This window comes from Paralichthys olivaceus, chromosome 22 (genome assembly GCF_024713975.1).
Source record: "Paralichthys olivaceus isolate ysfri-2021 chromosome 22, ASM2471397v2, whole genome shotgun sequence".
In the NCBI taxonomy this organism is placed as follows: domain Eukaryota; kingdom Metazoa; phylum Chordata; class Actinopteri; order Pleuronectiformes; family Paralichthyidae; genus Paralichthys; species Paralichthys olivaceus.
The window spans coordinates 2,660,756-2,673,129 of record NC_091114.1 but is presented as its reverse complement, the minus strand read 5'-3'; the positions used below and the strand labels follow the sequence as shown (position 1 = coordinate 2,673,129).

The following is a 12,374-nucleotide window of genomic DNA, read 5'->3' as shown; positions in this document are numbered from 1 at the left end:
TTTTTATTGAAAGCTTTTGTTTGGGTTTGTAATGAGGTCAAATGAAAAATAGAGCAAGGTTTGAACAGGCTTACTTGACGTAATCTTACAGTTTATTGCTCCTGCTGAACAAATTGTAGTTACGCAGCTCATAATAAGTCTACGCCAGCCATAATTGTTTTTTTTTCCCTCTCATAACCTCTGGATTCATGACCTTGTACATAGTGGGTGGACTTATAACCCAACTGCTCTGTGGTTGAGGTGGAAACAAAGTTGATGTAATTTTCCTATCTGACAGCAACATTCAGCAGGGTTTCCCCACCTCGCACTGCAGGGGTGTGCGTTCTCCCAGCATGCTTTGCTGCTGGCACCCACAGGGAGGCAGCTGGAGCTTGATGTCCCTCTTTCACTCTCGCCCTCTCTCGGCCTGCTTTCACTGTGCTGTGTGCCTCTCTTAAAGCTACACTCACAACCATAGGCATGAGGAAAAAGGCCCCACTGTACCAACAGTTCAGACATTCTGAACTGCACTGCAGTTGAAGAGATTTATTCTACGTGTCCCTTGACTGTGACTTAAAAACATAAAGGTGTCATAAACATGTCCCAGGACTGAAGCTGCATTTACCACACAAAGGGCAAAGTATTTTTGCAGTACACACAGATGTATGTATGTTTTAATTTACAGTCCCTGCTGCAAAACTAGACACACATGTTGCATTATTATGATCAGGTCGTGTCATGCTGCAAATTTATCATTTCATTTATTTTGTTAAACAGATGCTTCAAGGTCATTGAAGATCAGGGCGTTAGCCTTACTCACACACAATCATTATAATCTCAATTTTGAATAGTACATTATTATTATTATATTTACAACACTGTTATCACTTGTTTTTTGTCATCACAAAAAATTAGAAATTCAAGCAGCCTGTCACTATTCCTGATGAGCACATTGAAGATGGTCTTTGTCAGAACCTTACCTAAGGAGAATGTCACTCATTTTGGAATGAGGAAGAGATGTTGAATGTTTCTGCTACAAGGAAATGGGTTTGTTTGTGCGTGAGCGAATCTGCATGTTTTGTTTACAGAGTTTGAATATTGAAAGATGCACTTAAGATACAAGTTGTCTTTTGTTGTTCTTAGATTGCATCCACAGGCAAGAATAATATAATCTGGGACATCCAACACGATGGCCTCAGGGACCCGCTGTATTTGCTGCATCGTCAGTTTATTGATGACACCTTTAAATGTAATGATGTTCAGTACAACAGCACTGCAACAAGTCCTACATTCATGAAGCTTATGATGCTTCCTCTGTGGGTGATAACTCAACTCTGTTTCACAATATGGGCAATTGTGAGGCTGTAATTGTTTGTGGTCCTTTCTGCCCACCCACAAAAGACAGAAAATACTATCTGTAATTAATTATACAGACGTCTGTCTGTCTGTATGTGGATTGCATATCTCGCAAACTGTTCATCAATAACAGCATCACACTTGACATGTGTGTTGTAAATTGCTTGAGAAAGCGCAGAGACAACATTGGGGTGATTTGGACTTGCGATACATTCAATATTAATAAAAACTTTAGTAAACCGACAACCAACTCTGAGGTTTTGTGAGTGCACCGCATACATTTTGAAAACTTTTGACACTGTATTGGACTGAAGCACGCAAAGCAAAAGCACATTCGTTTTGTTGCTGCAAGCTTTATATTGGGTTGAATTACAGAGCTTTTATTTTGAAAAGTTCTGAACTCGGGTGAAGAGACATGTAATGCATGAAAAAATAGCGGTTCAGTAAATCATAAAAAATGATATATATATTTAAGCCACACAGTAATTAAGAAAATTCAGTTTCATTTTATGATACATGGACGATAAAGCTTGTTGTCTAGCGCTACAGAAGATTTAAGCAAACAAATTCGAGAAGCATGAGCTATCATGTATTTCTAAATGAGCTCAGAACGAACTCGGTATAAATCTAAATGATAAAAGTAGGCAAAATGAAATCCAGTGATCATAGACAATGAAGAAGTAACTGGTTCCTTTTATGCAAAATTCTGAGGAGTCATAGTTGATTAAAAGTGAGCAAGCACATCATTTTAACTTGTCTACAGAAAGACAGTGAGATTAAGTAGAGTCTTGAGTCAATGTTATTCATTGAACTATTTGACTTTTGATATTTGTATAGGAAAGGTATATTTTACTTAGTTAGGCAGACTTTAATACATTCTGTCTTTGTGTTTACAGTAAGATCAAAAAAACTGTTATTTTGTATCACAAAAGATATTGCAAGATTTAGCTAAGGAATAACACGATAAAGCTGTTTGGAATGGGAATTGTCTTGTGAACAAGCAAATAGGTTCAGTTTTCTATGGTGTGTCGGTGGGTCCTTTATAACGTGTGTTCCCATTAAACTAGCTGCAGCACCCAGGCCTGAGCCGTCCCTGAGGCATCAGCCCACGTGGCCTCTCCACCAATTTGACACAAGGCTTTTTTAAATACCCCCATTTTCCCTACGCAGGGGGAAGGAGTGGCAGTGCAAGCATTACATAACCACCTTGTATAGAGGCTATTACTTCTGCATGCAAAACTCCTCACAGGGCATGCATGCAAACATGAAACTGGCAGCTACAGCTATGTGCCTCTCTGTTATTCTTGGCCACAGACACCCGAGGATATTTATGGCGCATATTCATTTTACGTTTTACTGGGCCGGAGCTGCAGAGTAGTAGGGTTTTTCTCTAAAGGCCTAGTTGAGGTTTTTTTCAACTTTTTAAGGTCAATAATTTAGTGTTTACTGATTTGCTCCTGTTTAAGTTAATGTAAAATCTAAACCTGCTCCATTTTTAGCAATAATCTTAATAAAAGTGAGCAACTCTGATTCCATTAAGACATGTCGTACTCTATCTTGTTGTTTTAAATGTATGATGCTTCCGTCAGTGGAAAGCAACAGTCTCTGCAGGGGTGTTTCACATTAAAAGCCTTTCAGCTATTTGATGGCATAAATCTCTCCTGTTAATTGTGTTTTACATATATTTTCATATACAGTAACTTAATATTCTTCATCCTAAGATTGGAAGTAATTACTAATTATTACCTAATGTGATCAATCAAACTCCTTTAAAATTCTAATATGCGCCATCTAACACACTAATGGTAAAGATTGTGCAGTAGTTGTACCTTTTAAAAAAAATGTTATTAAGAAAATAAAATGTAATTACAGGTTTCATGATATTTCAGTGTAGGCCTGTCAAACTAGCACCAGTCTAACCTCCTCCCTTCCCCTCCACAGTTAAGGATCTGATCCACTGGCGAGACCCCAAGAAGTCGGGCTTGGTGTTCGGTCTGTCCATGCTGATGCTGCTGTCCCTGGCAGCCTTCAGCGTCATCAGCGTGGCCTCCTACCTGCTACTGGCCCTGCTCTGTGTCACCATCAGCTTCCGCATCTACAAGTCTGTGATCCAGGCCGTGCAGAAGTCCAGCGACGGACACCCCTTCAAGTAAGACCAGATAGAATGGAAAGTTGACATCAATACCGCTGTCATGTGAATTTGACCTTTTCTCACTTGTTGTCTGGGAGCTTTGAGGGAATTGGATTTAATTGATCAGTATTTCACTCAGAATTCTTATGTTGTCACTGAAACAGAGCATAGATGATCAGATGACTCCATGTCTCCTTGTAGCAGAAATGATGCAGCTTATTCTGTTTTTGAACTAGTTTTTCAAAAACTAAACGCCATTTTGCGCTGATATTCCTTTTTTACTATTAGAAAAAAAGGCTGTCAGACTTCGAATGTTGATATGGTAACACCAAAACTAGGATTTGAAATACATATAGGCCGTAACAATTTGAAACTCTTCTGAATGAAGTGAAGACACAAGAGTCTGATGGGAGCTGAATTAACATAAGGTACCAATGTAAGGACTGTTAAATGCTTCAGGAGTCAAGAACACAACATCCACTGCATGGAGTAATAAAGAAGCATGAAAGATTGATTGCGATAAAACTAGTTTCAGTGAGCAGCAAAACAAACAAACAGGAAGCTAGAGTTATCTGCGCAGTGATGGCTCACATGATAAACAATGAACACAGAAACTTGTCCCCTCTTTGCTTCAATGAAAAATTGTTATCCACCTCTTATTTACTATTGCTCCTACTTCATAATATGTTTAATTGCTGTTAATCTACTGGCCGTGAAACTGTATTGCTTTTGCATCTATTTCAAATTAAAAATCGAGCCAAGGTGATGAAAAGTTTTTAATGTGAAGGTTCTGTGCAGTTGTAGTTGAGTTTTGTGGTTGGCAATTTAACAGCCAACAATCGATATTGGTAAAGAAGCAGTGACTGAAAATAAATTTCACAGAAGAGAAAGAAAGACATTTCTTGGCTAGACCAAGTAATCATTGAGCCATTGGTCTTGATCAGCAACCTTATTAACACTTTTTCATAATTGTTAATTTGTGCCAAAGTGAAATGAAAGCCCCCTGTTCTGTTTTCCTCTTGATATTTTTTTACCGCAGGCTGGTTATGTACGTTTTCTTGCCGCACTCACACGCTTAGCCTCATTTTGTGCTCACCTTCCGCTCCTCCTCCCTCTCTGCAGAACGCTGATAGATAAGGATGTCAGCATCCCCCCAGAGACCTTCCGCAAGCACGTGGACGCCAGTCTGACCTACATCAACCGAGCCCTAAAGCAGATGAGCCGCCTCTTTCTGGTCGAGGACCTTGTGGACTCCCTAAAGGTGAGCAGCTGCAGCCTTCATCACCGCCCACTGTCATCCTTTGTTATGATCATTTGAATTACTTCTAATGTATATTGCTAGTAATCTATTTCCAGTCTGCTCATACATACTCCTCTCCTGGGAGAATCCTTTTTTAACTCTGATTAGTTCAGTCGTCACTCAACACGAGAAGCGAGTCAGTCAGTTAACATTCAGACCCAGATGTATATTGTTAAAAGAAACCCCAGTAAGCACATCGGTCTCACTGAAATGTACAAATCTGCCCCCAGAACCAACCAATAATTGGACTCCATGATATGAACTCCTTCAACACCATTTGAATGGCAAATTCAATGTCAGAATGAAATAGAAAAAAGACGCCTGACAATTCAATTTGATTATTTTGAGTTATTTAGAGGAAGGTGTAGACACGTGACACTATGTAGGAAAAACGTCTGTAAGGTGATCATTCAGTTTGTGGTTGGTCTTTGTTAGTGTGAGCTGTGATGTAATAAACAAAGTAATCATTTGTAGATCAAGGTGCAAATCAATGGTCAAATGATCATCATCAAACCTGTACAGAAATGTATATACAGTAGCTTGATTTGAAGCCGATGTTTTGACCCGTTTGACTGTCACATCGTGGGGATTTTCCGAAGTTCAGCTGAATACAGTACACACATGCCATTCTTTGTGGAGAGAGTTATTGATTTGTTAGCTTTCTACCCCTGTCCTAACTGATCAAACATCCATTTGGTGGATTTAGGCAGTAGTGACATTTGCTCAATGTGACTGACCCTAGGATTCATAACTTCTCCTCCCTACTTTCTGTAAAAACCTTCTGGAACCATAGCTAGTAATTCCAAGAAACTTCAGGAATCATCGAGTGGGTTTTCCGTTGAAGCCTTCACAGCCGACTTCCACAGGATTAGAGAATTGCCTTCCACTCTGCTGCTTTTACATGCAGTTGCCAGCTCTGTGTACAGCTGCTTATTTTCAGAAGCCACCTCTATTCCCTCTTCTTATGGGACAAATGGCTTGGCCGAGGTCAATGATGTTTGGACCAGAGGCGACATCTGGCTGCAGAGATGATCCGTGGCAACTTCTCCAGACTGTTAAGATCTAGTCGACTCATATTTTCAATCATGACTTACTCAGCTGTTTGCTTCCAGTTCGCTGGTCTCTGAAGAGGAGTACCTGTGTTTGTGCTGTCCACTCTCATACATTGGGCATGTACGGATGGATCTGATGAGTTGTCATTTCCAATCGATGATGTTCTGCTTCTTCGTTTTTGGTCACTAAGCTTTCCAGTTTGCTTTATCTCTACACCAGCGCGCTGGGTGTGATGCCTCCCAGCAGTCTTACAGATGTTTTGCCAATTAGAAGAAAGTGGCCTTTTCAAGGAGTCTGAGAAAAAAAACTGAGCTGGAAATGAGAACAAGTGTCTCCCTATGTTCATAATTCTAACTTGAGTTCAGAACTGAACACGTTTGAGGAAAAATGTATTAAAATTTACTTCCTGCTACTGAAGTACAAGTAATTCTGCCCACCATCAGTGTTTTTCTGACCTTTATTAGTTTGTCACTGTTATTTACCACATGATTTGATCATTTTCTGTCTTGGAAATACTTCACCCTGTGTGCTCCTTTGTCTGCTCTCCTCAGCTGGCTGTGGTCATGTGGCTTTTGACCTACGTAGGAGCTGTTTTCAATGGAATCACCATTCTGATCCTGGGTAAGCACTGTGGGAACCAGGAAACATACCACATTCACCACGAAAAGAATATACTAACATTCAAAATAATGAATATTTCTAACTTTAAAGTCATCACTCCTTTAACTGACTCACAAGCCATTACTTCCTCTTCAAATTGATCATCTCTCCTCATCTCTACTTTGTCCAATGACACCTGTATCTCCTGAAGTAATGGTCGTGCTAGAATATAAATGATCAGTTCTCGACAGTGTTTATGATGCTGATTATTGAGATTTGATCCTCTATACTTAAATGTTTTGGCCTTGTGAAATATTTTTCATACTTTTTCCAATTTTTGTGGCATAAACTGGTCATTTTGGAGACTGAAGTTAGTGTTGGTATTGCGCTGTTTCTTGAAATGATCAAATTTCTTATATAGGAGTAAAACATACTTCACACTGCACCTTGGCAGGTGTTTTATGTCTTATGTGAAAATGGATTTGAAACATACACTGTAACACATCTTTGTCTCCCTGTGCTCTCCAGCTGACATCCTGCTCTTCGCCGTGCCTCCAGTCTACGAGAAGAACAAGGTGAGACTGACCCTCCCTCCCAGGTCATGATAAATATATCAGATGACAGACTGACTCTCAGTCAGCCGCCCTGGGTATGAGCAGGGAGCTCACTGGATGACTCCAGCCGTGACCAGACACTGAAGGCTTTCTGCGTCCCTCCCGTCCAGCTGCTGAGAGCATGACCTCATTGTTAGGTCATACAATATGTCTGCCGGCATCGCAATATTCCACGTTTTGTTTTCTTCATTTGCATTATGGGTATTTGTCATCGGTCACATTTTATAATTCCCCTAAAAGTGCGATGCTTTGTCATTGAGGTAATGTCACTTCAAAGTCATACTCCATAGTCATAGTTTTATATGATTTCATTCTCAGTTCTGTTCCATGCAGCATAAACTGAAGTTGTGCATCATCACACACCTTTGAGACCTGTTTTGTCTTCATTGTTAAACCAGTCATTGCCATTTAGTTTTAAGTTAGGATTCCTTGGTTCAGGAGACTCTCCAAAACAAACAGACACAATATTTAAAACACTAAACAAATATTTTCTTGCTAAAGAAATAATTTCCAACATCTTCAGACACAGGAATGTCAGAGGGCTGTTAGTCGAGCTAAAGTTAGGTTCGCTACTTTCTCACTGCTCAGCATATTTTTAGGTTAGTTTAGGTTTTTTAGGTCATGATTCAGGAAGTTTTTAGCAGAAGATGAATTGTCGACAGGTCTCCTCAAAGACCCAATAAGTGAAACTTGGATAAAAAGGGAATTAAGTAGTTTGAGGTTAGAAAATCTGTGTTTCATTTCAGCAGATAAATCAGGAAGGGCTGTGAGAGGGGAGGTTTACTCAGCTTGTTTTATTATTATTATGTATTAATATTGCATCAGTCCTCCTGTTGATCTCATGCTCTGTCCCACTTTCACTCATTAGCAACATTTTCTCAGCATCCTCAGCTGAGATTCGGAGTTGGTGACTTTGATCCAAACTGAAACCACCACAAGTAAAGGTTAGAGGTCACAGGTTGATAACTCATCCGAGTGACCTCATCAGAGTTGAGGTCGCACCCTCATGTAACATGCTTGAGAATTCCAAAGTCTGCTTTCGCTTTGCTTACAAGAGCCACAAGACTACGGAGGTTTCACATGTTCTTTTTAAAATGTGATTAAATGTATATTTAGTTATTAATGCTAAAAACATCTTTTTTTTTACCTTCCAGACCCAGATTGATCAGTACATTGACGTGGCACGTACTCAAGTCAACACCACAATGGCCAAGTGAGTGATTCTAATCATCAGTGGGGGGGTGTTATCGATACTCATCTTACAAGCTGCAGCTTGTACACCCTCATTCTGTTTTCCGGTTTCTGTATTTCATGTCTGTTTTTTTTTTTCCTCCTCCAGATTGCAAGAGAAACTCCCTGGAGCTATGAAGCGCAGCAAAACTGAATGATCACCCTCATTAGAAACCTCCACATCACCATCATCCTCATCTCCATCACCACCTTAACTTCCCCCAGACCCCTCTCCAATTAACCCCCGCCCCCAGTCTAACTGCCCCTCCCAACTCCATCTACCATCACCACCCTACAACACTGAACCTGCTACAACTGCTAGGTAGAAAATCTCTGAGCTACTCAATATTCAATGTAAAACTACTGCGCAGCTTAACTTGCATTAGAAAAGAACTGTGCCTGTGCAGACAGGAAGAGCAACGCTAGCGAGGAAGTGATGTCACGCCACAGCGATTCCCGCCTGTCTGTGGGCGTGCCGCAGGGGAATGGAGGCAGGGTCGAGTGAACTAGACTGAATCTATGACCTGGTTTCATCGTGTGCAGCGAGCAGGGGGGGTTTGATGACTGTTCGTCACCAAAAAGCAAATGTCTGTACTTAAAACCACACATTTCCCCAAACATCAATGGAAAATTTAAGCTGCAAACATTAAAGAAAAAAAAAATAGAAAAAGAAAATAAAGAAAAGCAACCTTTTGGGACTTACTGTGGATAGTCTTATCCTGCTCTGTTTTCTGGATAGATATGAGTTCATATTTGGAAGCTGGTTAATGGGTCTGCTGTTATTAATTGGCCTGTTTATTGGGTTTGTTTCCATTCACCTTACAGGCACGTCTGTATGTAAGTTTCTGCAATGCACTGAATTTTCTTTTTTAAACCATAAGCAGGGTGAAATAAAAGGTTTGGAACACGGAGCCAGCTGTGATAATTTGGTCTAGTTCACCGTCTTGATCAGATGCTTTTTTGGAACAGTTCTGTTTGTATATATTCACCTGAAGACAACTGCAGGCTCTCTGCTGTGTGGAACACGTAAGCCTCGCTTTTTATATCAAAGGACAGTTCCCTCACAGCAGTCCTAACTCCTTTTATGTCGCACCTGTTCAAGCCACAAAGTGTTGATCTCACATTCACTTGTACATTTTGATTCTTCTTATCACTACTTATTACTATTATTGATATGAATTAGAATGGCTGCTTTGACTCCCTACTAGCTTGACATTGTAAGAGTTACGTTAGTGTCACTGAGCGTCATCATTTACACTGAAGGTCTTTCAGAATAGACTCCTGATGGGTTTTTTAGGTTATGAAATACTCTTTTAAAGTGTTATCACAACCCTAAATTTCAAAATGGTTTCACAAATGAATTCGTGAATTTCAGTAAGAAGTCTAGAGTGTGTTAAAGCCTTAACAGAGTTACACAGAGCTGCTTTTGAGAAAGGGTTCACAGCTCTTGGATATCTTTTTGTCAAATTACTTTAAAATTTAAGAATTTAACTTTTAATTGACACAAATTGTTCATTTGTTGAATCTGCATGTAGCTAGTCCCATGGTAAATTAATTGATTTAAAAACAATCTGTCTTTGAAAATTCCGTTTTACTAATTGCGTGTTTAAAAGGAATCTCACATTCCTCGCTTTTATGTTGCAAATTTCTGGCCAATCAGCTCCTGTTGCTCCCCCGTGGGCGGATCTTCAATTGTTATTTAATTGAAACATTATTTAAACATATTCAATCGTCAGGCAGGAGACAAATTGTGAGATAGAATGTGAATCGGCAGACTCGGACTCTAGTAATTAATAGCATTTTATGTAAATGTAATTAGCAGTTAACTATACTAATTACACAATATGAAAATAAAAACAAATAACTATCAGAACGATTTATTTAATGTTATTGAAATAACACATTTTAGACTTCGTACCGACCTCACTGGAGACGTGAGAGACATTTTAGACCTGAGGGGTTGGTGTAACAAACCCGGGCAGCGATATTTTGAGTGCAGCTGGTTATTATAGAGCTCTGCTTAACTTTCTTTTTCTCTGACTGCCATGAAGCGCATGTCATAGTATAAGCTGGAAAGATCTCACCCTTTATATAGGCTGTATCATATTTTTGACCCTGACTTTTGTTTAATATGATTATTACTTGTGATCGTTTCAGTGGCGTTTTTGAACTAAAAATAAAAAACCATACTTATGTGTCAGCACTACTGCTACATCTCCATATTGTTTTTAAGGGAGGAGTATGTAGAGGGAAATGAAATTACAGGTGTGTTCGTGTTGCTTTCCATTTCCTATAACCGCAAAGTAAGCTTGCACAGGGTACAAGCCGCTGAATGCTAACAGGCCGGCAGTGGAGGAATCGTGCTGTCACTGCTTCTCGGTGCTGACACGACAGGTTTCTGTGCTGAATGTTTTCTCTGGTGGAACATTCCTCTCCATGCATGCCCCACATCTGTGTGTCACCTACCCAATGCCATGGTTAACTCCTCATGCATGGTGTCTCATTCAGACTCCGGGTGTTCAAACCAAAATATGCAACATTTATGTTGGAGATTTCACCCCCTCCCTCCTCAGGTTGGTAGCTCACCTGAGGCTGAGCTGAGCAGCATCAGTACGGCCTCTTCAGGCAGAGTGGTGGTGGGGGGGGGTCAGGCCATGACGCAGAGAATGACAGAGTTTTTATGCATCCTGCTTATTTATTTGAATGTGAAGAAGTTGCATATTGCAGCTTTAAAAAGTTACATTCTCATTTTCATCTAAAGGTTTGACGTAAACTACTGGAATACAAAATGTTTGGTTCAGTTTATTTAAAGGAACGGTTCAATCAAATTGCAAAAAAAGATGAACTGCACCTACATTGCTAACTTTTTTCCCTGTGAGATATTTGCTTTTACTTGATTACAGTAGAGGTGAATAGATTGCATTTGGACATTTCAAAAATCCACAGCAAAATCCAAAAACAGTGTCCTATGGACTATGACTTCTTCCAAACTAAATTCCATTACCCTCTGTTGTGTTATGGTGGAGGTAGAAATAGGACAAAAGCTACAAATGTAAATGTTCTCTGAAGTCTGTTATAATAAACTAGAGGCAAATCCATTTGCAAGGCCTGATACTGCTGGGTTTGTTTTGTTCTTTGGTTGAACCGACCCTTTAATTTTCCAGCAGCTACCTTTATGCACTGCACCTATAGGTGAAACTAAAGACCATGTTACCTGCTGTATGTTAGTGTGCTACCAGGGTAAACACATCACTGCGACTCAGAGCTGTAGTTGGCTTATCTCTTTAGAGTCTAATGTATAATATGAATAACACTTGACACATTGAACCTGTTCCCTCACAGCATGTTGCTTTGCTCCTTTTCCTGTTTGTCCAAGTGTGTCTTCATCGGGTTAGGGGGGGTGTGTGGCAGGAGTGTGTTCGACTTACCTCGTCTCTGAGGAGTCTCGTTTTGCTTCTGACTCTTAACTGGTATCTAGATGTTGTTCACTAACATCAGCTTTGTTTTGTATTAGATATGACTTTGGTTTTTGAAGCTTTGGGAAAGATGTTGCAGGAAAAAAAAAAAGGAAAATTGGAAAAAAAACGTATGTGGTCTCTGTACTGATGTCAAAGTGAAATTAATAAAAACACATCAAAGGACTCTGCGTCTGTTCATCTGTCTCCGGGCAAAGGGCACTCGAGGGCCTCTATGAAACAATAAATACTGTATTTTCCCAGCATGCCAGCAGTGTGGGAGGATGGGGGATTTAAAAAATGCATCCAGATGAAATATCGTAAACAAGAAGATTTGACGTGGGAGGCAGCTGTCTGTTAGGGTGTTTGGGTGGAGAGGAGATTATAGTTTCTAATTTTAGACCAAGCCATCAAACTAAAACCATTAAGTGTTAATAGTCACAAGAATACTTCCAACACATCCCATTTAAATCCTATGTGGTGTTATGTAATAGAATCAAAGCCACATTTTTATAAATGCTGAATGAATGCCACTACGCTAGCTGCTGTGTTACAGATGAACGCACAGTGCATTATGGGTAGCAATGCTGGGCCATGCTCTTCATACATGGAGAGCAGTCAGCTTGATTTGATCTCTGGTGCTTCGACATAAACCT

The 12,374-nt window shown here is 39.9% G+C and overlaps 1 protein-coding gene across 3 annotated transcripts in view; it reads left to right on the top strand.

Moving 5' to 3' along the window:
• rtn3 (reticulon 3) overlaps nt 1-11,904 on the top strand; it is a 28,953-nt gene extending 17,049 nt beyond the window's left edge. For all 3 annotated transcript variants that reach the window (XM_020100163.2, XM_020100162.2, XM_020100164.2), the window contains 6 exons: nt 3,277-3,484; nt 4,589-4,727; nt 6,371-6,440; nt 6,948-6,994; nt 8,188-8,246; nt 8,373-11,904. In XM_020100163.2, the coding sequence (XP_019955722.1) occupies nt 3,277-3,484; nt 4,589-4,727; nt 6,371-6,440; nt 6,948-6,994; nt 8,188-8,246; nt 8,373-8,421 (572 nt within the window). In that variant the 3' untranslated portion in view covers nt 8,422-11,904. The remainder of the gene's footprint in view (nt 1-3,276; nt 3,485-4,588; nt 4,728-6,370; nt 6,441-6,947; nt 6,995-8,187; nt 8,247-8,372) is intronic.
• Nucleotides 11,905-12,374: the final 470 nt, after the last annotated feature.